The sequence below is a fragment of the Cervus canadensis genome, chromosome 5 (assembly GCF_019320065.1).
Source record: "Cervus canadensis isolate Bull #8, Minnesota chromosome 5, ASM1932006v1, whole genome shotgun sequence".
NCBI lineage: Eukaryota > Metazoa > Chordata > Mammalia > Artiodactyla > Cervidae > Cervus > Cervus canadensis.
The window spans coordinates 90,987,347-91,013,136 of NC_057390.1; the positions used below are offsets into that span (position 1 = coordinate 90,987,347).

The window sequence follows — 25,790 nt, forward strand, 5'->3', positions numbered from 1 at the left end:
CACCAAGCCCTGTTCTTTCTGGTTTCAGCTGACCTATCCACCAAGGATCTTGACAACTCCTGGGGTCTTCCTCCACGTCCTCAGATGGAACACTTCGTGCTACTGGGAATGTTATCAGCGACTTCACTTTTTAACGTCCTGTGCTTTGCATACTGTCTCTGGCTCTCCACATCCTGGAGGGCCGAGATGAATATCTAAATATCACATCATTTCCAGCGGTTCCATGGGAGCACTTCCGCCCCGGTACTGGCCACTCCTGAAGGAAAGGGGTCTTTGGTCCTGGGCAGGCCCTCATGGGCACCTATCTTATGTCATGCCTGGATCCCTGCGGGGCAGGGATGGAACTCCCCATTGGACAGACGGGGAAACAGGAACCTCTCCAAGAGGCTTGTGGGCCCTTAGCGCTGTGCCTGGATTCGGTGCAGCCACAGAGGCTGACGCGGTATGTGGTGCTCGCGTGCCCTCTAGCGGCCGCCGGGCGCCACCCCGCCCCGCGGCCAGAGCTGCCCAAGGTCCGACTGCCCGCAGTCCGGGCAGGCAAGTTCCTTGTTGGAGCCATCCGCGGTCCAGCCTGCTGCTGTCCCACTTCCCCCGGGCTGAGAACAGTCTCTCCCGGACTCCCTTCTCATGGCTTCCCAGAGACCCTAAAGCGGCTGCGCGCCCCGCCCCGATTGCCATGGAGACCGCTTGTACACAGTTTCCCCCTTCCCATCCACCTTGTCCTAGGTCAGGCCGGACCAGCGCCCGCCTAGGAGGGAGCCCGCTGGGGCGGGCGGCCGCGGGCCCATGAACAGCGGGCCCCGAGGGAAGCTGGCCGTGGGGAGAGTGAAATTCTTCGGCCGGCACCGCGGGGAGGTGAGGTTCTCTCGAGCTCTCCCCAGACAGACCTTGGGCTTCTTGGCTTTCGAGTAGTTTCTGGTTCTGCGTGGTGGGAGATCGAGTGTTTCCTGAGCTCCAGTTGCAGAATGGCGTCTAAAATTCTAAGCTGTGGTTCCAGAGAGGGTTCAAACTCCTGGCTGATTCCAGTGTTCTCTGGACTCTGGCTTAAGAGGGAACTCAGGGCATAGAGCAGATTTTAAACTAGTTCTGGGCTCCAGTTCTAAAACGGGATCTTGGCTTCTAAAGAAGGCTAAAAAAAAAAAGACGGCTAGCTCTGAGCCTCAGGCTCTGGTTTTACAAGACAGCAGAGAAGGCTCCAAGCTCTTGACTCTACTGCAGAGTGGTTCCTGGGTTCTGGTTGTTGAGAGTCCTGAAGTCCAAGCTCCGACCCCAGGCTCTTGGGGCAGTGTTTAGGGCAGGCTTAGGAGTCTGGAGTTAGGCATGAGCAGAAAGTGTTTCTTGCCCCGGGATAGGTCTTTTGTACTTTCCTTCCAGGTCAACTCTTCTGCTTTCTCTCCCGATGGCCAGAGGCTGCTCACGGCCTCTGAGGACGGCTGTGTATATGGCTGGGAGACCCAGAGTGGGAGGCTGCTGTGGAGACTGGGTGGCCACAAAGGTGAGGCTCTTCAGCCCAGATGGGGAGACTGAGGCCCATGGACCTGTTTCGGCATTTCACAGTCTACCAGCATTTGAGCTGGGCATCCCAGCAAGATAGCGCCGGTAGGGCTGGGGCAGGAGGGCAAGGAGATGGGACCTGGTCCCTTGGGTCCTGAGCCTGACTCTGACAGACCTAGACTCAAATTCTACCACATAAATCTAGGTAATACTACATTTATCACTTTAAAGTGTACAGTTCAGTAGCCTTATGTTCCCTTTGTTGTGCAACTGGTCTCCAGAACTCTCATCTTGCAAAACTGCAACTCTGTACCCCTTGAACACATTCCTCCCTTCCTCAGCCCCTGGCAACCACTGTTCTGCCCTCTGTCCCCAGTTTGACTAAGTGGAATCATATAGTATTTCTTTTGCTGACTGACTTCACTTGGCATAATGTCCTTCAGATTCATCTATTTACCCACTTTTTTGACTGTGATTGAAGTCAATCTTGTCACCTCTGTGCCTCTTATTTCTTTAAAATTAGGGTAATAGTTGCTATCCTATAGGATGAGATAATGCAAGCAAAGTGCCTGGCTCCCAGTAAGAACTCAGTAAATGTAAATTATAATCAAGAAGACAAGGAAAATCTGATAGTTATAGGGCAAATTGGTTCATGTTATAATAGGCAAAGTCCAGGGGCTGGGGAGCCCAAACAGGATAATGTAGAACCTAGGCTGGGCTGAAAGGAGTTTCTGGGAGGTGCTTTTGATTTATTCATCTTCCAAAGGCATGGAAGCCCAGGAATTTTCCAGCTGGCTGGAGGATAAGGGTTAGAAGGGAGTGAGAAGGGAGGTAGGCAATGCAACTGAAAAAATCAGCAGGGGTTTAGACTGCAAGGGCCAGACGTGGATGGTAGCGCCCTGTTCCTTGACCATGGCCGCCTGCCCCAGGCCCCGTGAGGTTCTGCCGCTTCTCCCCTGATGGCCGCCTCTTTGCCAGCACCTCCTGTGACCGCACCGTCCGCCTGTGGGACGCCGCAGATGCCAAGTGTCTGCAGGTCCTAAAGGGTAAGTGGGCTGGCGGGGGGACTGGGAGCCAAGCAGCCAGGCGTGGGTTCCCTTTCAGACCGTGCCGACTCCTGTGCCACCTCACCTCTCCTCGACACTTGGCGGGTATCTACAGGTCACCAGCGGAGTGTGGAGACCGTCAGCTTCAGCCATGACTCAAAGCAGCTGGCCTCGGGTGGCTGGGACAAGAGGGTGATGCTTTGGGAGGTGCAGGTATGTGGAGGGGCAGCCAGTGAGGCCTGGGATCCCAAGAGGCCCTCCACACTGGTCACACTTTCCCAACCGGGAAAGGTTGTTCCATCTTTGCCACTGCCCATGCGCACACCTGGTGTTCCACTCCCTTGCATCTAGCTGTAGCCACCTCCCACCCACCCTTGTACCCCAACCCCTCTGCCATGAACTCCCCCCTCCTCTTCTGTCAAGGCCCTGGAAGACTCCCCAACCCCTACGCGGCATGAAACTAGCCAGGCGGGCCCGCATGGAGGGCCCGGGGTCTGACCCATCCGAGGTGCTCTCCAAAACTCAGGGCTCTCCCCTCCAGTCAGGCCAGGTGCTCCGTCACTTCGTGGGACACCGAGACTCCGTCCAGAGCAGTGACTTCGCACCCAGCTCAGACTGCCTGGTGAGCCATCTCTGCCCTGGCCCCAACAAGATGAGGCAACTGGGAGCTCACACTTTGCCCACTTGGGCCAGAGTGGTTAAAATCCCGCACCTTGACTTAGCTCTTCTGAGTCTGTCCCCTCTGAGCTGGTACCTGCTTCCTGTGGGCATAGCCAGCTGAGGGAGCAGGCTCCATGCTCAGGGCAGCTGTCTGCAGGCCACTGGCTCCTGGGATTCTACCATCCGCATGTGGGACCTCCGGGCAGGGACCCCTGGGATCTTCCACCAGAAGCTGGAGGGTCACAGAGGCAACATCAGCTGCCTGTGCTACTCACCATCTGGCCTACTGGTGAGCTGGGCTGCCTGGGTTCCGGGGTGGCTGCCAACTGCAACTCTCCGAGGGTCATGGGCTACTTGGGGGACAGAGAATGCAGTCCCCAAACCTATATGCTCAGAGCTGTCTGCTGTCCAGGCATCTGGCTCCTGGGACAAGACCATTCACATCTGGAAGCCCTCAACCCGAAGCGTGCTCATCCAGCTCAAGGGCCACATCACCTGGGTGAAGAGCATAGCTTTCTCCCCTGATGGGCAGCAGCTGGCCAGCGCTGGCTACTCCCACATGGTAACCTCCTCCAGGCCTGCCTTCCTGCCAACTCCTACCCCCAAATCCCCCCTCCCAGAGCCCTCAGCAGGTCCAGAAATGTCCACTTCCCTATCTGCCCTCAGTAGAAGGCTACCAGGGGTAGAACCCAGATACCAACCACTTCTGAACCTAATGCCTGGCACTCATGTCTGCACTGGCCCAAATAGTGCTGCTGACATTTCTGACTCAACTTCAGGGCAAAGAAAATACTGCACTGAATGTCTGCGTATTATGCAGCCCTTGTTAAACACACCTCACAGACAACAAAATTTTGTCAAAAGACACCAGCCTATAAGACTTCCCTACCCTTCACCTTTTTATTTCCAGGTCAAAGTCTGGGACTGCAATACAGGAAAGTGCACTGAGACTCTGAAGGTAAGGTCCGTGGCCGAAGCAAACAAGGGTGCAGTGGAAGGTCCGCTGGGGAGGCCTGCACCCCCAGAGCCCAATACTATGCTTTTGGCAGGGAGTTCTGAATGTGGCCCATGCCTGTGCCTTTATGCCAGACGGGAAACTCTTAGTGTCTGGAGCTGTTGATTAGACAAAATGTCAAGTCCACCACAGATCACCTTGAGTTGCTCAAACAGAACATCACCATCTACAGCTCTCACACGTCCCACCCCTGCCTCTCCATGCCCAGGGGCACAGGCCCAAAATGACCTTAATAAAGCACCCAACAGATCCCTATGGCCAGGGCAGCAAGTGTGCTGGAGTCCTTCGGGCACCTGCTAACCGCAGCCACCTCCCCAACAACTGAAGCCCCTATAAACACAAAGCAACGCCAGCCAGTGGTCTGTCTGTTTTATTGACAGCTGGAAGCTCAGGCCTTGACTGCGTACTTCCGGAGGGGGTACAGCCGCTCCTTCCGCTGCTGCTTCTTGGTCTTCAGGTTTTCTTCATGCTTGTTGAGCCGGCGGCGCATAGCACGTGTTTTCTTGGGCCGCAGATCCAGGGGCTTGTACTTCTTGCCCTGGGTGAGGGGAAGCAAGGGGAACCTGAGGACCAGGGTTTGGGAGCTACTGCAATACCTCAGGAAGCCCCAGAAGTTGGAACTGAGGTGTCAGGAAGTAACTTGAGGGAAGTGTGTGTCGCGGAGATGTCTGCTGTGGTGACAGTAACACTGAACACATGCATCTAAGGAGATCTGGCTTGGCCAAGGCCATCCTGCTACGAGGGGCAAAGTTCCCTACCTTGGCTCCTGTGTTCAGCCCTGTAACAGGAGATGGATCATCTCTCCACCTCTGCTCTCACTCCACTTCCTCCCCTGTCAGTCTAGGCTAAGGCAGCTCTGATGGTCCCCTTTGTTCTGCAAAGGCCCCCTGGGGCTTCTTCCATTTGAAGCCCTGCTGTGGGTGCTGGCTTAGCCACAAATGAGACCTGCTCCCTGCTCAAGGAGTTCCCAGCCCACCAAAAAACAAGTGGTGCATAGCTGGGGAGGAGGAAAGAGATTGAGGAAGGTTTCACTCATGACTGACAACAGCCTCGAAAGCGAGAAACCTGAGCGGGCATGAAAAGTCCTGGAGAGTGACAGCTCAGGCTGGGAAGTGCCAACAGCCTGGAAGGGTAGGCACAGGGCAGGCGGGTGTGAGTTAATGGGGTTCAGGACATGGACAGCCTTGGTGCGGAGAACTGCAGGGAAAAAGCTACCCAAGAGATGAGGGCAAGCTCTGGGGGGGAACCTGAAAGTCTGCCCATCCACACCCCTCATACCAGCTGATACAGGTCAGGGCTTCCTGCTTTCAATCTGCTAAGCACCTAGAGCTCTGATGTCCAAGAAAGTAGCCATAGCCACACACGCTGTTTACATCCTCCAGTCACTATAACCATGTAACAGCAACAGGGGGCCAGAGATAAAATTTATCAAAAAGTGCTGATACAGAGACCTCATCTCTACCTCCTGGAGCCCTGCCTGGCTGTATGGTGGAGTGTACTCACTGGATGGTCATGGAGGCAGTTCTTCCAGGCTATACCTCTACAAGGTTCACTCAGAGCCTGATAAACGTTCCAGACCCAATTCTCAGAAAAACCCCCACACATAAATGTACACATGTCCGGGGATGGCAGCAAGCCCAGCACACAGTGGCGACTTTGACATGTCAAACCCTCCAGTCATTCAAACACTAACTGGGTGTTGATGTGAAGCCATTTTGCAGTCAAAGCCCCCTAATCAGTAATCTTCAAGAGATTATAGAGTAATCTGGGTGGGCCTGCTTTAATCAGCTGAAAGGCCTTAAAGGCAAGGATGTGGCTTTCTCCAAGAAATCCCACCTGAGGGCAGCAGCTTCAACCAAATCTTTAGCTCCGCTTGCTCAGGATCCTCTCTTGGGGACAGAGGGCACCTCCTCCACAAACAAACAAGTCATTCCCTTGTAGTAAACCAAATGTGTGCATGAAGTGAAAGTCGCTCAGTTGTGTCTGAATCTTTGCGACCCCATGGACTATACAGTTCATGGAATTCTCCAGGCCAGAATACTGGAGTGGGTAGGCTGTCCCTTCTCCAGGGGATCTTCCCAACCCAGGGATTGAACCCAGGTCTCCTGCATTGCAGGCGGATTCTTTACTGAGCTATCAGGGAAGTCATGTGTGCCTACACATTCTATAAAATCTCCCACTGGTTCAGTTTCATAGCTTAATACTAGTTTTAGGCACAACACCCAGAACACAGTTGTTAAAAACTCCAGGCTGTGAGAGGCAGGCACCTGTTGTAATCTCCCGGAAGCAATCAATCCACCCCCACCCTATGGGTTGGAATCTAAGCCCAATCACTCCGTTTATTGCATGTCAGTGATGCCAGACAACCTAATCCAAGTCTTGAGGTCCTCATTTGAAAAATGAGAAGGCCAGATGCTTGGTGGTGACCGACACACCAAGACAATTAAAACATTTAAACAGTCAATCCTCATAGACTTCCCAAACTCACCCAGCTGGTGAGGTTTTATTCAAAATCCAACTCTATCCAGACTCCCACATCTTTGATTCCTTGACAGCTGCAGCCGCATGCAGTCTGCATGCCACATACTAGAAGGCTCTAGAAAGCCCACTAGAAGGCTCTAGAAAGCCCAGTTCCAAATACCCCGGCCGGAGCTCACCATACCACCCTTCGGGCCTAGGGAAAGCTGGAATTTTGCTCCCTGTAGCCCAGCACCGTTATCCCTTCTCCACTAACCTTATAGAATTTCCTGAGGTTCTCTTTCTGAGTCTGGTTAATGACGGTCAGTACACGGGCGATGGATTTACGAACCACTCGGCTACAAAACAAGAGACAATCAGTGAAGATGATAACACACACAGCACTCTCCAAGTTATCTATTTCAGGGCCTGACCCAGATGTTACAGGGCAGGGGCATTCCCCATCAGCTCACCCACATTCACCCAGGAGGTGCCTAACCCAGCCCAGGAGGGTGTTCTGGAGGCAATACATGAGCATCCCAGGAGAGGGGACATGAAGCAGCTGGCACAAACAGTGTCTTCGAAGAGCTGTGAAGTGTTCAGTGAAGCTTAATGAGGGGAAGTGAAGGGCAGCCAGGAAAGACCTTTTATCCCTGGCCATATATCCTAAGGGCTACTAAGAAGACCTAAGCAATGTGGATCTGAATAAGCTCACTGGAGGGAACCATGCCACAAACTGGACCACTGGGAGGGGACAAGGCTGAAGACAAGAAAAAGCTGGGGATAAGTGAAACATGTCCTCATGCTGAAAGAGGGCTGATCAGTAAATGGCTGGTAAACATGCTCTTGATTCAGCATGCACCACCATGAGAAAATTACTGGGGGCCCATTTTATAGGAGAGGGGAAAGACATGGGTGGTGTGCCAATCTGCCCATCAGGTAGAATGTGGCAGAAGTGTAATTTATGCCCTGGCTGACTAACTCCAAACTTATATTCCTTTCTCAAGTTTTGATTCTTGCCCCCCCCCCCAATACATCAGTAACTTACACTACAACCAAAACAAGGGGTGCAAAGGATCCCTCAACCAAGCGAAAGAGGCTGAGGAAAAACATCAAGTGCTGGTGGGAGATAAAGGAATGGGATCAATTAGACATTCAAAGGAAGCATTAAAACGGGACTTCGGGGGCACTTTATTCTTCCTCTAGACAGTGAAGCCGTTACTCTAGGAAAAAGGACCACAGGTCAAAAGCAGGTTAAAGGCACGGGTCACCAGAGCCTCGGCGTGAGAAAGAGGAACCTAAGAGGCTGAATAGAAATGGCGCCACATTCTGACCCACGGAGCCATGGAAAGGGCAGTTAAATGGACAACTCCTTAAGCCAGCTTCGAAAGTCCCCTACGTGTGTCCCCGTACTCTGGCCGTCAGTTCACTTACATCTTGGAGAGTTTGGAAGCCGCGCCGCCTGTCACTTTAGCCACGCGCAGCTGAGACAGTTCCACCTTCAGGTCCTCCAGCTGTTTCAGCAGCTCCTCCTTCTTCTTGCCGCGAAGGTCTCGAGCCTTAATCTTGGCCTGCCCCACAGAAAGGGTCTGGGTCAAACACCTCCTCTCCACCTGCGTCGTGGTCCGCCCCTCGGAGCCGAGCGCCTTGCCCTGGGCCAAGAGGGCTCCGGAGACCCAGAACTACCCGCCTCGGGCAGGGCAACCCAGACCCCAGCAGACGCGCCCTCGCCCAGTCCTGCTGCGAGGCTGGGCCCCTATTGCCATTCCGCAGACGGAAAGACGGAGGCCCCGGGAGCCCGCGCATACCTCTCGGGGCCCGGGCCTGAGGTGGGGAGAAGACTGAGGTGGCACTAGGCCACTTCGCAACGCGTCCCACAGGTCAGGCTGGCAGATGGGTTCTCAGGTCTCGCCACGGGCCCTCCATCCCAGCCCCTGAGCCCCACAGTACACGGATGGCTTCCGATTTTCCCGCACTCACCATGGCTGTATAGTCCGCCTCCGCTGCCTTCACGGAGGGAAAGAGGAAGAGGCGGGGCTGACCCCCACAACTACTGCCGGGTGGCGGTGGGCGTGGTCAATAGAGCGGCGGCGGGGAAGTCCTGGCTCCGCCCCTACTATCTCGCGCGGGCCCAACCTCCCCACCACCCTCCTCGAGGAGCGCTTTGGTACCGCCCACTCGGCCTCCGCCCCGCCCTAGGAGGCAGAGTCCCGCCCCGAGGAGCCGGAGTCCCGCCCTGCAATGAGCCTGTCTCCGTCTCGCTGAAAATTACTTTGTTGTAGTTCAGTCGCAAAGTCCTATGCGACGCTTTGCCACCCCATGAAGTGCAGTTACGCCACTCTTCCTATCCAACCATCTCATCCTCTGTCATCCCCTTCTCCTCCTACCCTCAACCTTTCCCAGCATCAGAGCCATTTCCAGTGAGTCGGCTCTTCGCATCAGGTGGCCAAATATTGTAGCTTCGGCTTCAGCATCAGTCCTTCCAATGAATATTCATTGTTGATTTCCTTTAGGATTGATTGGTTTGATCTTCTTGCTGTCCAAGGGACTCTCGGGAATCTTCTCCAGCACAATTTAAAAGCATCAATTCTTCGGTGTTCAGCCGTCTTTATGGTCCAACCCTCACATCCATACATGACTACTGGAAAAACCACAGCTTTGACTATTTGGTCATTTGTCAGCAAAGTGAGTGCTCTGCTTTTTAATACGTTGTCTATGTTTGTCTTGGCTTTCCTTCCAAGGAGCAAGCATCTTTTAATTTCATAGCTGCAGTCACCATCCGCAGTGATTTTGGAGCCCAAGAAAATAAAGTCTGTCACTACTTCCACTTTTTCCCCATCTATTTGCCATGAAGTGATGGTACTGGATGACGTGATCTTAGTTTTTTGATTGTTGAATTTTAAGCAAGCCTTTTCACTCTCCTCTTTCACTGTCATCATACAGGCTCTTTAGTTCCTCTTCACTTTCTGCCATTAGAGTGATATGATCTTCATATCTGAGATTGTTGATGTTTCTCCTGAAAAATTACTTAGATTTGGTCTAGTTCCCGCAGGGCAGTGGGGAAATTTCTCCGTGGGGCGAGAGGCAACCTATTTGACTAGTAAGACTGGAATTCATCCACTCATTTATTCATTTGTTTATTCATTCATTTGTTCATTCATTCATTTGGTACACTTTTTAATTTACTAAAAGCATTGTTTTTATATTACTTGGCCCCACCACAATTTGTATTTGTCATTAACACCATAAAAATAAAGCATTTTTCTCTAATGTTAAACATACATCTGAATTTATAATAGCATTAACAATCATGTTCCCTTCAACAGAATGAACTTCTAAAAGCTTCATTTTAATACCATGGAGCAGATGAAAAAACACACATACTATTGGAATTAAGTGACTTCTGTTTGAAGACTCTCATGGCATTAATATGAATCCATCTTTATTTAACTGTTTATGAATTTCCTCCAATACTGGCTGAAGATATCAACAGCTATTATTTCACTATTCATAAATAAAGAAGAAAATTTGAAGTTGAAAATGAGCAAAATTCATTTAGAATAATAGTTATTTGATCTAAATGATAAGTCATGATTGGCAGAGTGATGTGTAGAAGCACCACCTGCAGCTGCGGATGTTAGCTCGTCATCTTCAGTGGTCTTTTTTTAATCAATTTTTATTAGAGTTTAGTTGATTTACAATGTTGTGTTAGCTCCTGCTACACAGCAAAGTGAGTCAGCCATTCATATACATACAGCCACTCTCTTCTAGACTCCATTTTCATATAGGTCATCACAGAGCACTGAATAGAATTCCCTGTGCTATACAGTAAGTTCTTGTTAATTATCTTTTATGTATTTGTTGTTGTTACTGTTTAGTCAATAAGTTGTGTCCAATTCTTTGCGACCCCATGGACTGTAGCCCTCCAGGCTCCTCTGTCCATGGGATTTCCCAGCCAAGAATACTGGAGTGGGTTGACATTTCCTTCTCCACATTTGGTACACTTTTGCAGGCTTCCCAGTCTGGTCTACTCTGAGCTGGGTGCCAGTGTTCTGGGGGGAGGGGGGGGGGGCGGTCCAGAGGATGAAGGTTGAGGGTTTTAGAAGATGAATTAACATGGCCTCTGCCTTGGAGGAACTTAAAGTCTATGGTGGGTGGGCAGGGGTGGGGTAGACAGCTATGACAGCATGTGTTACTTGGGGGAAAAGGCATTCATGGCCTTTTGTTAGTGAACCTGACCCAGTTTCAAATTCTTACTCTGTTGCTTAGTGCTAGCTGACTGTCAGCAAATCCCTTCCCCTGAGTTTCAGTTTTCTCACCTGTGAAACGTAGTGTTTAGGAAGATCAGGAAGATAACATGTAAAACTCTTTGCACAAGACCTAATGCATAACAACTGCTCAGTATCATTGATATTAATGTTCCCAGTTGAATGAACACTTGAATTGGCCCTGAAAGTTAAAGGGGGGACTTCACAAGACAAAGTGCTCAGACTTTCTGACTGAACAGTTGCATTTTGCCCCCAGCAGCAAACATGAATCAGTGCCCTAGTGTACTCCACTGCCATTAATAAAGGCACACCCACATCTTAGAGCTCTATTTAAAGCCAGGTTGCCCCCTTGTTGCTGTTGGATGTCACCTCCAGGAAGCCTTCTCTCACCCTCTTACGGGTTTCTGTTAATGAATCTTTAGCCTTGGACTAAATTGGGACAAAACCCTCCCTTGTTGATCTCTGTGCAATTGAACCTCTAACCCCAAATATATTGAATTAGAATGAAATTTATGTGTCTGCCTCCACACCCAACCTGGAAGTTCCCCAAGGAGCAGAACCACAGCTGACAACTAGTTTGGTTTTTCTCGCCTCCAGACCCAGTACATGGATATTTGTTGGATGAACTGAACTGAGCTTTGTCTCAGATCATAGTGAGGCAGGCTTCTAGGAAATGGAGTGAAGTGGGAAAGAGAAAGCAGAGGGCATTCTTGGCATGGATTAGTCATAAATGGAGGTTGAATGGGGCACAGGAACTTGCCTATCATAGTTTCCAAATGCTTACAGTTCTGTTAGAGTTAACGACTGTGTACAGCTTTTCTGAACTTTAGCTGTTGTTGTTGTTCAGTCGCTCAGTCATGTCCAACTCTTTGCGACTCCATGGACTGCAGCACTATCTCCCGGAGTTTGCTCAAACTCATGTTCACTGAGTCGATGATACCATCCAACCATCTCATCCTCTGTTACCCCTTCTATGACTACCCTGTTTCTCTTACATGCCACATCCAATGTACCCCCAAATTCTATAGCTTCTATCTATGGCTCAGAGGGTAAAGAATCCACCTGCAATGCGGGAGACCTTGGTTTGATTCCTGAGTTGGGAAGATCCCCTGGAGGAGGGGATGGCAACCCATTCCAGTATTCTTGCCTGGAGAATCCCCATGGACAGAGGAGCCTGGCAGGCTACAGTCCATGGGGTCACAAAGAGTCAGAGACGACTCAGCGACTAAGGACGGCACATTGTCAGAATACCCAGCCTCTTCCCACCACAGTTATTGGCACCTGCTGGGCTTTGAGCCACCATTGCCTGTCTCCTGAACCATTGTTGTCGCCTCATAAATCACCTCCGTTTGCTCTGGTTTCCATTCTCAGTAGAGCTGCCAAAGGGACCCTTTTCAAACTGAAATTAGATCATGTCTCTTCTCTGCTCAGAATTTCCAGGGCTGTCCTGAGTTAAGACCACATCCTTTTCTCATCTTCAAAGTCCTACAGCACCCGCCACTCCCCCTTCCATCTTGTTTCTTCTTGTAGGTTAAGATTTCTTTGCATTTCAGAAAGTGAAAGTGAAGGTCTCTCAGTCCTGTCTGACTCTGCAATCCCATGGATTAAACAGTCCATTACAGTCCACGGAATTCCCCAGGCCAGAATACTGGAGTGGGTCACCTTTCCCTCCTCCAGGGGATCTTCCCAACCCTGGGATTGAACCCAGGTCTCCCTCATTGCGGGTGGATTCTTTACCAGCTGAGCCACAAGGGAAGCCCCATCTTGTTCCTTCTTACTCTTCTGCTCCAGTATGGCCTTGCTTTTTCTGGAACACACCAAGCCTGCCCTGTGTTTCAGCCTTTGCTTGGCTTTGTCCTTCATTTCCTTCAGATCCACTTCAGCATAACCTCCTCAGGGACACTTCTCTTGACCACTTTAACTAAGGTGCTCTAAGGAACTGAATGTTTCCCCCCCACCCCCCCAAATGCAGTCATCCCTGACATAGTGTGGATTTTTAAATTTCTGCCTCACTGACTGGAATGCAGATCCATGGTCATAAAGTGACATTATTTCATTTACCAATTTACTTGGGAGCTATTTCCTTACTTGTAAAATGAGCATTTCTGGTTCGAAATTCCTTCTGATCAGAATGTTCTGAGGATATAAATTTCTGTTAGCTTGTTGCCTGCCTCACTTACAGATTTCTTCCAAGGTATGGAGCTGATAGGCAGGTCTCCCAGGACCCTTGAGACTTTTATTCAGCACCTGTTTCCCTGTAGGAATCTATCTTTAGCACCCAATATCAGGTAGCACCTTCGTTGGGCAATATTTTTTGATCTGTAGACAGTTCAATGAGAAATATTCGAAAAAAATGAAAACCCAGTCACATTTCATTAACTACTGGTCTTTATGAAAAGGAATACCAGTATATGAAAACAAAGACCCAATGTAGTCTCAGGCTAAGGCTCATTGTGGCTTCCCTCATAGCTCAGATGATAAAGAATCCGCCTGTAATGCAGGAGACCCCCGGTTCGATCCCTGTGTTGGGAAGATCTCCTGGAGAAGGGATAGGCTACCCACTCCAGTATTCTGGTCTGGAGAATTCCGTGGACTGTATAGTCCATGGGGTCGCAAAGAGTCGGACACGACTGAGAGACTTTCACTTTCACTTTGTGGCTCAGGTAGTAAAGAATCATCCCTCCTCCCTCGCTCCAGGCAATGCGGGGGGGGGGGCGGGGGGGGCGGGGGGGGCGGGGCTGGTTTCCAGCCTTGGGTTGGGAAGATCCCCTGGAGAAGGGAAAGGCTACCCTGAGATAATGGATGGGAATCTATCCCTTCTGGCCCGGAGAATTCCATGGACTGTAATAGTCCATGGGGTCGCAAAGAGTCGGACACGACTGACCAAGAGCCCCTCAAGCAACAGCCCAGGCACCTAATTTTGACACCACAAAGTTGACCTTGACTCTGCACTATTTCTCCCCACCCCCATTTCCCCCACTTCAGATTCTGCGGATTCCTTTCCTTCCCGGATATGCCTTTCCAGCCAGTCAAGATTTCTCAGTCCCCATGGCCTCGCCTTTCCTCCAGGATGGTGGTCACTGGGTCATCCCCCTATCCCCGCCCCCTACACTGCGGGTCAAGGAGACTGCTACACACACGTGACGCCGCACTCAAATCCAAATGTCTCCACTGTCTTATCAGCACCCTCGATACATTTTAAACGTCTTGCAAGTCTCCCAGTCCATTAACAATAGGGTCACTACAATAAGGTCAGATGCAACCCCCTCTGAGCTCCATGTGGTGGCGTCCTAAGGTCTTCAAATTCGAGACAGGCTCTCCCATTCAACATCACTCTCGGAGCATAAGAACTACTACTCATCCCTCAGGCTCGAAGCTGTCTTCTCCCAGAAGCCTGCCCAGCACTCGACAGGCAGAGCAGGGCTCCTTCTTCTGGAGGCCCCGTGCCCCTCAGTCTGGGCAGAGATGACACCCGGAATCCGCGACTATGCCCGCCCTGGCCCCTTCCAGGGCTAGGGGTTCCAAGGGTGCAGGAGGGAAGCCGAAGAGCGCAGCTGTGGCATCTATGTGCTGCGCCTGCGGAGGATTGGCCGCCCGCTCCTCAGAAGGGGAAACTGAGATCCCACGAAGATTACTAGCCCCGCAGTGGTCCACAGGTTATATTTCCAGGTCCGTCTCCCAGTGCTTCCCGAAGCGACGTAACCCGCCCGTCCCACCCACCAGCACTTCCGGTTCCGGCGGCGAGAACCGGAAGTGGGCGGGCGGCAGCGGCTGCGCGCGGAGGAGGTGGAGGAGGTGCCGGGCGGCAGCTTCCCGCCCCCGAGCCGGAGCCGGTTCTGAGCGGAGTAGAGTAGAGGTCCGCTCCGGAGCGTAGCCGGTTCAGCGGGCGCTGAGCCCCCGCCATGGCCCGGAACACGCTGTCCTCGCGCTTCCGCCGGGTGGACATCGATGAATTTGATGAGAACAAATTCGTGGACGAGCAGGAGGAGGCGGCGGCGGCGGCGGGCGAGCCAGGCCCGGACCCTAGCGAGGTGGACGGGCTCCTGCGGCAATATCCTTCCCCCGCGCGGCGGCCCAGGCTCCCCTGTGGCCCGGCCTTCCTACTTTCCTCATCCCTGGCTCTGGCCCCTCAGGCCGGCCTCTCCGCTCCTCTCACCCCCGGACCCCCCAGGTCAGTTTCCCAACTCTCTTCCGATCTGGCTCTCCTCGGGCAGGCATCCTCATTTCCCTTTCACCTGGCCTCCCCACTCCCCTGGTCCTGGTCCCGGGCCCCCTTGTCCTGGTCCCGGGCCCCTGGACCCTCCTTCAACACTGCGGTCCCACGCGGCTCCTGGATCCTGGTGGACTGGCTGGCTCGGCGGCCCCAAGAGCATGCAGGACGGACCTCCAGCCCCGCAGGCCCTTCATTGCCCCGGGAGGCCTCTCCTCTTTCCTCCCTCCGTCCCCTAGGCTGGCCTTTGCCTGGGCTCTCGATCACTCCATCTCTCTCATGCAGGAAACCGGGCCTTACTCGGGCTTGATCGGCGGGAGGGGCCAAGGTGAGCCACCGCTGAGTAATTGAGCGGCCAGGGCGGCTCCCAGACACAGTCTTTTCGGGCTGGATTGCAGCACCACTTGAAAATAGGTGGTAGATGGCAGTCCTTGGGAAGAAAGGACCCAAGGGGGAGCGAAGGCTGCAGCCTTAGTCCAGCCCTGGGTTCTGAGATTTCACCTCGCACCCCAGAATTGTTCTGACCCTTCAGCTAGCTTAATGCCACTCTTCCTCACCTATTCTTAGTTTCCTGTGATCATTGGGTTTTGGACCTCAGTGGTCTCAGCCACGTTCAACAAGTGCGTTTTGGCTCCCTCCCCCCTATATCCTTCTTGTGCAGGAAGCAATGGAAAAAAAACTAGTTGTTTAGAGCTAAGAAAAACCAAGCAGCGTAAAGTGAGATGTAAAAGTAGAGCCCCACGACTGGAAATGACTCTGTTGTGGTCACAGAAAACAAGCATTTAGAAAACAAGATTAAAAATAGAGGTGGTGTCACAGCCTGCTTGGTCCTTTAGCACTTTGAGCACAGGAAACTGACTTATTCTCACAGGAAGGATTTTTCTTTATTCAAATGGTATTACAGGAAGAGCCTCCCCCACCCCCTTACTGGCCAGGACAGGGTTGGAGGCTCAGGCTGTGCTGTATATAAATCAGGTTCTGGGTGTTTTATCAGTTGACTCAGCTTGGGAAGTTGAACCCATTCAGTGCCTTTGGGAGGAGTCCTGCAGTGTTCCTCAAATGTGCTTTGAAACAAATACCTTCAGCCTTTCTTTGTTTGAACAGAAATGTATTTTCAAAGGTGGGGATTCTAGCTTGTTATTTCCTGCCCCATCAGAATCACCAGGCTTTCCCCATTGGTGAAGTGGGGTCATGAGAACGGCCCCCATGAGGGAAGGTTGATTCTGCAGTGTGGTGCAGAACTCGGCTCATGGGCAGGCATTGGCAAAAGGACTCCAGCATCAGACCTGTGGCTCAGATCATCTACAGAAGGGGCGTGCAAGGTCTGGTTATCTGCTGTCTTGGTCGCAGTGCTGCAGGGACTTGTTGAAGGTGACCTCTTGGTATGCTCCTGACATGATAGGTTCCTTGAGGCTGCTTGGAAGCCTAGGCTTAGCACATCAGGGGATGGTAGTTTCTCCACTAATGGCAGTGTCAGAAACCTGGTTACCATGGAGAGTGTACCTCTTGGGATTGGGGAAAGGGAGGTTAGCAAATGAGAACTGAGCGCGGCCCAGGAAGGGAGGAGGAAGGAGCTAATATTTGCTGAGTCCCTACCATGTGCCAGGTATTGGATTTAGATTAGATTATTGAGCTGTGGAGCAGGCTTCTAGGAGTCTTAGAACAGAGGTGGGGGGAGTAGGGATAGGGGTTGGTTGATGGGAGTGGGAGAGTGTAGGGAGTAGGCCCATCCTGGTACTGTTACAGGGAAGCAAGTCATGGATGGAATAGAGCATGGGCTGGGCACCCACACTAACCCACCTCAGTCCTGCTGCAGCTGTGTGGCTTTGAGTAGGTCACTTACCCTCTCTGAACCTTGGTAGCCTCCTTTGTTAAAAGGAGAACCAAGCTGGGCTTACAGGTTCCATGGGAGCATCACTGGATAGCATCCCAGAAGGCTTTAGAACAGTACTGGACCCACAGCAGGTATCCTGGGCATGCCGCTTGGGTGTGGCGGGGGAGTGGCGACAGAGGGTTGTAGAAAGAGCTTGACATTGGAGTCAGGCATGCTTGGGTTTGTGACCTTGAGCACGTCATTTTCCTGCTCTGAGCCTCAGATTCATTGCCTTTAAAATCAGAATAATGATGATTCTTGTCACAAAGAACTGTTAGCAGTAATGAGATGACATGTGAAAACACCTGGGCACATATCTGAGACTTAGTTCCTTTTCTTCCCGCTGAGGCACCGTCTGGTCCTCTGGAACGAGGATCTGTCTAGAGCAGAGTTTTGAGTGATTTTGCAGTGTCTCCTCCCCCTGAGGAAATTTGTCCATGTTTGGAGATACTTTGATTGTCACAGTTTGGTATGTGGCCGGGTGTGCCACTAGAATCTAGTGCGTGGAGGCCAGAGGTGCTGCTCAATATTGTAAGATGCACAGGATGGACCCCACATCAGGCATCTGGTCTAAAATGTCATTAGTGCTATGGTTGAGAATCCCTAATCTAGAGGAGACTAGGAGCTGGGCACCATTTCCCAGCTTCCACAGCTGGTTTTCTGGAAGGGCCTAAAGCTATCCTAGACAGAGGCCAGCTTGATAGATGGTATGCTCCTCCCTGCTCCCTAGTTCCCCCAGCTGCTGAAGGCCCCTACCCTTCAACACTGCAGTGAATGATAGGCAGAGGGATGCTACAGAGTAACTCCAGGGCGGTCAGTCTTTTTGCCTCTGTGGGCTCGTTACCCTACCCTTACGTGTCCATCTTCTGAAGTACTGTGCTTCCCAACCATGCTTGGTTGGTGGAGAGTGCCAGTTATGGTTCCTCTTAAGCTTACTGGGACTCTGCTTACTGCTTTGGGATGCCAAATTCACAAAGAGTTCTGAGGTAGAAGTTTTATCAGTGACTGATATCAGACTGGCCCACGCCTGGCTGGGAGAAAGGAATTCCAAAGCTGACAGGTACAGGGTGAGAGAGAGTGAGCTGCCTCTCAAATTGCAAGGTGGACCACAGCCCCGCAGGGTGCTAGGGCGCTCCACCCTGGGTGTGTGGGCCCAACTCCGTCAAGATGGAGGCCACAGGGGGCAGACCGGGGACTCCGCTCTGCTCGGGAGGCTCTGGCTGATCCCACGTGGGTACTGCTGCGTGAACAGGAGTAGAGACCCGATTGGGCAGAAGCCACCTCTTGTTCTATTTTTGAAGCTTTTTGGCTGAAGCTGATGTTTCGGATGAGGAAATGAAAGTCAGCTGATGTAATTCAGTTTAAAATAGGTGTCACCTTTGGGGACCTAACCCAGATTGTAATTTTCTTTTGCGTGCTGGATAGTCAGAGCTCAGCAAAGAATGTGTCAGGACTCCAGCTAAGGTTTGGGGAACAAGGAGGGGAGGTTTGGTTCGTTTTCTTGGCAGAAGGTTCTTTGAGATTGTTAAGTTTCCCTCCGTTGGGACCTCACTGACTTGGGTAGGTCTTGGAAGATAAAAGTTTTAGCACATCTTAATTTCTTTAATAATTTAACACACTGGATTAAGAATTAGGGACCTCCATCTGTGCCTTCGTTCTTCCCTTTGGAGAATGAGAAGATGAAAATGATAACCTCATACAGTGGTCATGAGGGTCCAGCAGGGCAGATACAAGGCCCAGTGCTAAGTAGATGTCAATCAGCTTCGTCAGATATTCCTGCGAGTCACCCTGCTGGGGCAGCAACTTTATTCCTCCTTCCGGGAGGGAGCGAGTCCATGTCCACACTTGCTTTGAAGGGGAAGGTTTAGGGGCCGCAGGAAGGGTTTGGCAGAGGTGCCCCTTCCACCCTCCGTGTGGCTCAGGAGAGCCACAGACTGCCCAGGTTGTGCCCACCCGGAAGCCACAGTAGGGGGAGGGTTAGATGTGGATAAGATGGCATTTGTCTCTACCCCCTTGAGCTCTTTCCGCAATGAGTTTGTTAAGAAGAGCACAGACATGCTGAGGCGAGCCTTCCTTAACTGGTGCCGGTGCACAGGGGACATGCTTCGGGCATTTCACGCAGCCTTGCGGAACTCTCCTGTCAACACCAAGAATCAAGCTGTGAAGGTAAAGGGGGTCGAGCTGCGGTGCTGCTGGGTGGTGTTGGGACCAGGGCGTGAGCGCCCGGGGGCTCTGGACAGCATGTGTCTCATCTCTGCATCAGTGAATCTCTACCAGGGAAGTGAGCTGGCACCGGCCTGTGTTTCCACAGAAGCTGCCTGGCGCCCCTGACACCAAAGCTCTCAGTGTTTGTAGTCAACACTCCCCAAAGAAACGGTCAGTCCTCCCCAGGGCCTCATGGGGTGAGAAGTCAGCCCAGCCCTTCCTGATGAACAAAGTTATAAACTAGCTTGCCACATGGGACTTAGTGCTTATGCTTTTATAAGCTATTGAATAGGCTTTATTTGCATAAGGATTTTCAGTGCTTTTATGATTTCTGCCTCTTAAAAACTAGGTGAGATGATACACTTGGGTAGATCGCATCAGTTAGGCTGCCTAAAATCTCATCACTGAGGCTATCTAAAATTTGGTCCAGGGAAAGGGGTCTCTTTAGAGCTGGATTTTTTCCTATCTTGTGATGGTGTCTTGATTTAATCAATGGCTGCACCTCTCAGACGTGGAGGGGAACGGCCCCTTTGTTCCACTGGGAGTGAGCACAGAAGGTACAGCCAAGGAGACTTGCTCTTTGCTGTGTGGGGGGTTTGTTGTTTGTTTTTTAAATATGGAGACCTATAGAGTTGAGCTTAAGGCCTTGCTGGCGTCATCAGAAATAGTGATTCTTCTCCCCAGGAAACTGCTTATTTCCCCTCAAATAAGTGGAATAAATCATTGGCTTTGAATACTTTGGGATACTTTGAAACTTAATAAAAAAAAATTCACTATATATATATAGATACAGGTTTTTTTGGTTTTTTTTTTTAAGCATTGCAGATGAACTGGAAATTGTGCAGTGTTCCTAATGAGTTCTGACTACTTGGTTTGGTGTTTCAGAGCCTGCACTGTGGCATGTGGGTATGCCTGGGCCATGGCTCTAGACCTCATTCCCTTTCTCTTTCCCCTGTAGGAGCGGGCCCAGGGCGTGGTGCTGAAAGTGCTTACAAACTTTAAGAGCAGTGAAATCGAGCAGGCTGTGCAGTCACTGGACAGAAATGGCATCGACTTGCTAATGAAGTACATTTATAAAGGGTTTGAGAAGCCCACAGAAAATAGCAGCGCAGTGTTACTCCAGTGGCATGAAAAGGTATGTGAACACATTGCCCACTGGCTCACCCCCAGCCCAGGGTTCAGATCAACAGGCCAGGCGATCCCAGACACAGACAGGATGGTCTGATAGGCCTGTGAGAATGAGGGCCACGCCTCAAGCAACCTGGGACACCTGAGCACTTACTCTCCCGAGGAAGCACTGGTAGGGGTCCTCTGTCTCTGATCATTGCCATTGCTTTAGCTTCGGGTTTGTGCCGGGCAGGCCTCGGGACCTGTAACTTGGCTGGTGAGGTTCAGGCAGGCTTGCTGGTGGCGGGGCTTTGACATACTTTGTTTGGGCTGGTGGAGGTGGTGGTGGTGGGCCTTAGATGCAGGCTGAACCCTCCAGTTAGCTATGAGGGCTTCCTGCTCCAGTCCCACCTCACCAGGCCAGACGGGGCAGTGGTAGATACCTTGGCAGTCTCTTAATAGGGCCTTCAACCTCCTAAGGCTGGAAGAGCTGGACCTGACCTTTGCTTGTTTTAGTACAAGTCGGGGGGCCTCTTGTCAGGCCAGTGTCCTTCATGAAAGGCTCTGCGGAGTATTAAGGGAACGGCCCTTAACTGAGGGGTCAGTCATGTGGACAGCCTCAGGCCTGGGCTGGGTTGTGGCCTTTGGTCCTGCTGGTGGGTGTTCTGCCTGCTCTGCCAGAAGGTGAGCTCCTGGGCTTCGTAATGGGGGTGGCCATGGTGCTTGAGAGCTGAGCAAAGCCCTCAAGAGTGGTCTGGGGGGGCCACGCTCTCTGGTCCCTTCATGGCAGCCGGGTGCATGAGTTCGTGGACATTCCCACTGCAATGGGCTAGTGTCTGTTTTAGGGCCTAGGGCTGTGCCTGGATACAGTGAGCTTGTCAAAGGGAAGCTGGGGGGCTTGGTGTGAGCTTGGCAACAGTGTTGCAAGCCCAGTTCTCCTGCCTTAAAGAGCCAACAGCTTTTGGGGACCCTTTGTTCCAGGACAGGGCTCCATCCCTCGAATGCAGGCCCTGTTGGCACCTCTTAACTGTGCTCTCGCAGGAATGCTTTTTCAGAAGATCTGTGACATGGTCAGGAGTGTAGTCCCATCTCCCCTGGCAAGAAGCTAGGAGCCCCTTGGCCAACCAGGTTTCAATTGACACCTTTTCTTTTGCTGCCCCTACAGGCATTAGCAGTAGGAGGTCTAGGCTCCATTATAAGAGTTCTTACAGCAAGAAAGACTGTTTAAAAAAAAGAGAGAGAGACTCATGTTACCTCGAGAAGAATTTTGGATGCACAGGCTGTCGAAGAAGGGATTGACAATGGACCACCTGCCTAGGAACTCCCAAGTCAACTATTTCAGGACATGCATCCGCTGAAGTGTGTTTTATTTTCAAGGTGGAGGGAGAGATCGTCTTACTGTTTTCATAAATCCTTTGCAGGATCTGATAGTCTATGCCTTTGTCCACGAGTAATGCAGAACTGACATTGTGACTGTCTACCAGAGTGGCTGGCCCGCCTTGGTCAGGGGTACCTGTGTGCACTGCCTGTTTAAAAGGAGGGAGGGGTGATTTGGGTAGGTGCAGATCCAAGAGCTGTGGTAAAAGCGAGAGCTTGGTTTGTTTCTTTTTTTTGAAGCGGAAACCCCCGAGGGAAACCCCCGAGGGTTTGTAGACAGACACCCCGACCTCCCAGAGAAGGCGGGCTCTCTTGGGTTCATTGTAAAGTGCCTGCTGCATCAATAAAGCTCTTGGCTTATTAGTATATACTCTGCCGTGTGTTTCATGTATATAAAAGGAACAGGAGATAAATGGGATGGTCATGAGTGAGAGGGGGCCTGTTCTGGAAACCGGACCTGGAGGGGTAGACACAAATCCCTGCAGAGCCGCCAGGGAGCGAGCGTGGCGTTCTCGCAGTCTGGCTGCAGCAGTCCCTTGAGCCTGGGCCATAGTGCTGCTGACTGCTACACAGACATGTTTTGCTGAATAACTATTGTTTTCACTCCTCTGATTTGTACATAGTTTTGGAGCTTACTTAATAAAGTCTTCAGTTTGTGTGACTGCACTTGGGAGTCCTGGGAGTGGGCTCAGGTGCGCCCATCACCCCCTCCTGACGCTGGGCTTGGCTGTTCGCCAGGAACACTGTGATGCTGAGGGGTTTTCTTTAAAGGCGGAAGAGACAAACAGGTAGCAACAAGCCTGTACATAGACAAGGCACATTTTGTTCCCTGTAACCACTGACAGTGGGCCTGTCTGAAGAGCAGATGCTTTTCCTTCCTTTTTAGCACATGGAACTGCAGTCTGCATTCTGTTACAGGTAAGGACCCCATTCGTATTCCTGAAGCTCTTCCTAGTCATGCGGGCCTTGGAGATGGATGTCGCCCGAAGTGACAATCCTCCCAACTCCTCTGCAGAACCCCCACCCTTCCTGGGAGGTAGGACTAGGCTGCTGGCTTCATTAAATTACAAATATAATATTTACTCACCCAAACCTAACCTGGGAAGGTTCTTTCTGAAAGACAAATACTCTAAGGTCCTTGAAGCTGGCCTTGAAGTTTTCAAGTGAGACATAATATACTAAATTTAACAAGTCAAAAAGGAGATGCTGACACACCAACCGATAACAAATGCACTGCATCTGGATTGAAGGGCTTTAATCAAAAGTGTATTGCACCACAAATGAATTTTCTACAGCAGTTTTAGGTAACACAATCCCTATTTACAACATGGAGGGTGAGATCAAGATCCGATGCTCATATAAAGGGCTCTATGTACTGTCTAGCACAGAACGTTCTATACAAGTAAAAGTGCATGAAATCACGTCAGAGTATTTACTCCACTCTTCCTCTTAAAGCTGAAGGAAATTCAACATGCAGGAGGAAAGGCTAATCAGAACAAATCCTCCCTGTGCAAGGACAGACCTGGGGGGGGCCCCACAACTGTCTAGAACTGCTGGCGGCTGTGGGGAGGGTGGCAGCGGGTGTGTGGCGGGGCACGAGACCAGCCCAAGGGCTGCAGAGGCCATGGGAGTCAGCGGGGCTCCACAGCTGTGCTGGGCTCGCCTCTGACAAGCCCTAACTACCCAATTTAAGGGATTCTTGCCTGGAACAGCTGGAAGAGCTACTTCCTACTTGTCAAAGTGATGGAACAGAAGGGACTCCTGGTTTGTGTCCCCACCAGATAACGAGAAACAGCATCCTCGGGTTGCATCTGCCGGGGGAGCTGCAGGAGGAGGTAGGTAACAGAAGTGTCACTGGGCAGCAGAGCCCGAGCTGGATGCGGGTAATGCTGCCCTTGCTTGGTACTTCAAGGGCCATGGAACTGTCTTACATTAACTGCATATTCTTGTTTTCCTCTGAGATATATTTTATATATATTTTAGCCCTAAACATCATTGAGAAACCTAACATCATTGGGTAACTGATGATAAATCTAGGAACTCCAGTTATTAACTCAGTTTTTTATTTAACCAATAAAACTTTCATCAAACTATAAATATACAGTTTCCCTTTAGATCTGAAAGTGTGCCTTATCCAGGGCAAGTATTTCCCTTTTCTTTAATGATGGTGAACACGAGTTTTCATCAGTCACTTCCAGAGCCATTTGCGTGTCGTCAAGTACTGCAGCCAGCCAGGGGCCGCCTGGACGCCACACGTGAATGTAGTGTCATCTTAAATCTCTGGGGTGGGGGGGTGCGGCAATGGGGAGATGGTGCCTCCACTTAAGGGGCAGTCCACCTCCAGCGTTTTGGTCAAGGCTGGGGAGAGGAGAGGAACAGCTGCGGCTTCCTTCGAATACAGCAGACTGTCCTCAGCAGTAGAAAACATTGATTAGCATTTGCTCAGTGTTATAACAACAGAATTAAGATCTAAGCAAGTGAAACACCACCACTGCTTCAGAGGGAAGCAGATTGGGACAAGGATCCCAATCTTAGAAATAATTTCCTCTTGATGCTCTGATTTTCCTTTAAGAACACCAGTTAAATGGATTTTATAATACAGAAGACATGTTTATAATAGCGAGGAACTTTAGCTATAAAAAATAGTTTAAAATGGTTTACCAGCAACCTATCCACCACAAGTACATTCATTAAAAAGGCAATTGAGTGTATTTGGTACTAAGAATCTTTTTACACATTTGCTAGTTTTCTTCAGTAAAATGAGATACTGTCAGAAAGGTGCATATATTCATTAATCCACACTGGCCCCAGAGTACCTTAGAGATGGACACATCTGAAGTTCTAGGACGTTTGAGTAACAAAGTGAAATAAGGTTTCCTTGGGTGGAAGGGTTCAAAAGCCTCTTCTAACTCACCTGAACCCAAACATACGAACAGGGAAAGGGAGTTGAAAAAAGCCAGCCTCACTGAGTTGGCTCTTCGTGGTGGAAGCAGGTGGGTCTGCCCTGCGGGGCAGCATTCGAAGGCCTGTATGTCCAGCGTCATCACCACATAATGGATTGGCTGCCTCCTCTCTGACACAGGCTGAGGGCTTCAGCTTTAAGTGCTAATGTTGAAAGAAGATTCAGGTGCAGGTGGGTGCTGGCCAGAGCTGGGATTTTAGCAGCACTGTGGCAATGTGGGTTGTGCCAGGGCTTTCCGGAAACCAGGATGTCAGGATCAGCTACCTCCTGAGGTTCGTATCAGTCTGCAGGAGTGGGCCTTAAGTCTTGTAAACAATGTTCAGATGCTTGTACAAAATACTGCAGTTACAGTGATTAAAAACCCACTAGGACTGTGGTGTGTCAGTGTTCTTTTCACAGAAAAAGTGTCAGCCCTTGGAGCCCCCATCCCTGGGTAGTGCCGCCTAGGACCACGGTGTCCGAGGGTTGGAGATGGACGGCCGGATGCTGCCCTTGGGAGCTGGCTTGGACCCAAACCACGACATCTGTATTTGAAACAAAAAAGGCTCCTGAGATGAGAGCCAGGACTGGGTGCAGAAGGAGCTGAAAGACCCCCTCCCCATCCGTGGCCTGGCCCCTCCTGCCCTCCACGCATCCCGACTGGCTGGGAGCAGCTCCGTGTTTTCTATTACAGCTTTGATGCAGGTACTTTATGAGTATTTTTCACTTTTTTAAACAGTCTGGGTGCTGGCCAGACCTGGGGCTGTTGATGAAGTGATACCAATGGGAGTGCTGTCGCAGGCCTGTTAGTCAAGTACAGCAGAGACCTGTGGGCACAGAGCGTGTCCTCAGTCGACACCGCCCCAGTCAAGTTCATCATCCCAGAGGCACCTTCCACGCTAATGATGCAGCCATGCACTGCTCTCATCTGCCAGGGCTGGGATGACTGACTAGTTTTTGGAAGGCGGATAGCAGACCAGGAAACCCTACCTTATACTCCAGGGTTTCTTTGAGCATGTTCTCCTCCTCTTGTGAAAAGTTCAGCAACACTGACACAGCTTTTATAAGATGAAAAGCCTGAAACAAAGTAAGTTTTGCTGCATGGGCCTCGGTGGGAGTTAGCAGGCGGCCAGCAGC

The 25,790-nt window shown here is 51.1% G+C and overlaps 4 protein-coding genes across 14 annotated transcripts in view; 2 read left to right on the top strand and 2 right to left on the bottom strand.

The window, feature by feature from the left end:
• The first annotated feature begins 543 nt into the window (after positions 1-543).
• Positions 544-4,755, top strand: WDR38 (WD repeat domain 38). Of its 7 annotated transcripts, none has more exons than XM_043469535.1 (9): positions 544-855; positions 1,375-1,495; positions 2,424-2,540; positions 2,656-2,753; positions 3,082-3,162; positions 3,358-3,489; positions 3,613-3,762; positions 4,111-4,158; positions 4,250-4,567. In XM_043469535.1, the coding sequence occupies exons 1-9, from the start codon at positions 787-789 to the stop codon at positions 4,322-4,324; spliced, it is 891 nt and encodes a 296-aa protein (XP_043325470.1). In that variant the 5' UTR covers positions 544-786; the 3' UTR covers positions 4,325-4,567. The 7 variants fall into 7 exon arrangements, with proteins under 7 accessions (XP_043325470.1, XP_043325471.1, XP_043325466.1 ...); XM_043469536.1 differs by having other exon boundaries at positions 1,408-1,495; XM_043469531.1 differs by having other exon boundaries at positions 4,111-4,755.
• On the bottom strand, positions 4,570-8,807 carry RPL35 (ribosomal protein L35). Its single transcript, XM_043469539.1, has 4 exons — positions 8,653-8,807; positions 8,107-8,243; positions 6,950-7,031; positions 4,570-4,753 (listed from the first exon to the last, which is right to left on the bottom strand). Exons 1-4 carry the CDS (start codon positions 8,653-8,655, stop codon positions 4,604-4,606), a joined length of 372 nt encoding a protein of 123 aa, XP_043325474.1. The 5' UTR covers positions 8,656-8,807; the 3' UTR covers positions 4,570-4,603.
• A 5,908-nt stretch (positions 8,808-14,715) lies between these two features.
• Positions 14,716-22,078, top strand: ARPC5L (actin related protein 2/3 complex subunit 5 like). Its single transcript, XM_043469546.1, has 4 exons — positions 14,716-14,991; positions 19,117-19,189; positions 20,187-20,363; positions 21,501-22,078. The coding sequence occupies exons 1-4, from the start codon at positions 14,843-14,845 to the stop codon at positions 21,561-21,563; spliced, it is 462 nt and encodes a 153-aa protein (XP_043325481.1). The 5' UTR covers positions 14,716-14,842; the 3' UTR covers positions 21,564-22,078.
• An 868-nt stretch (positions 22,079-22,946) lies between these two features.
• GOLGA1 (golgin A1) overlaps positions 22,947-25,790 on the bottom strand; it is a 47,354-nt gene continuing 44,510 nt past the window's right edge. For all 5 annotated transcript variants that reach the window (XM_043469540.1, XM_043469544.1, XM_043469543.1 and 2 more), the window contains 2 exons: positions 25,644-25,730; positions 22,947-25,198 (listed from right to left, as the gene is read on the bottom strand). In XM_043469540.1, coding sequence (XP_043325475.1) covers positions 25,118-25,198; positions 25,644-25,730 — 168 coding nt within the window. In that variant the 3' untranslated portion in view covers positions 22,947-25,117. The remainder of the gene's footprint in view (positions 25,199-25,643; positions 25,731-25,790) is intronic.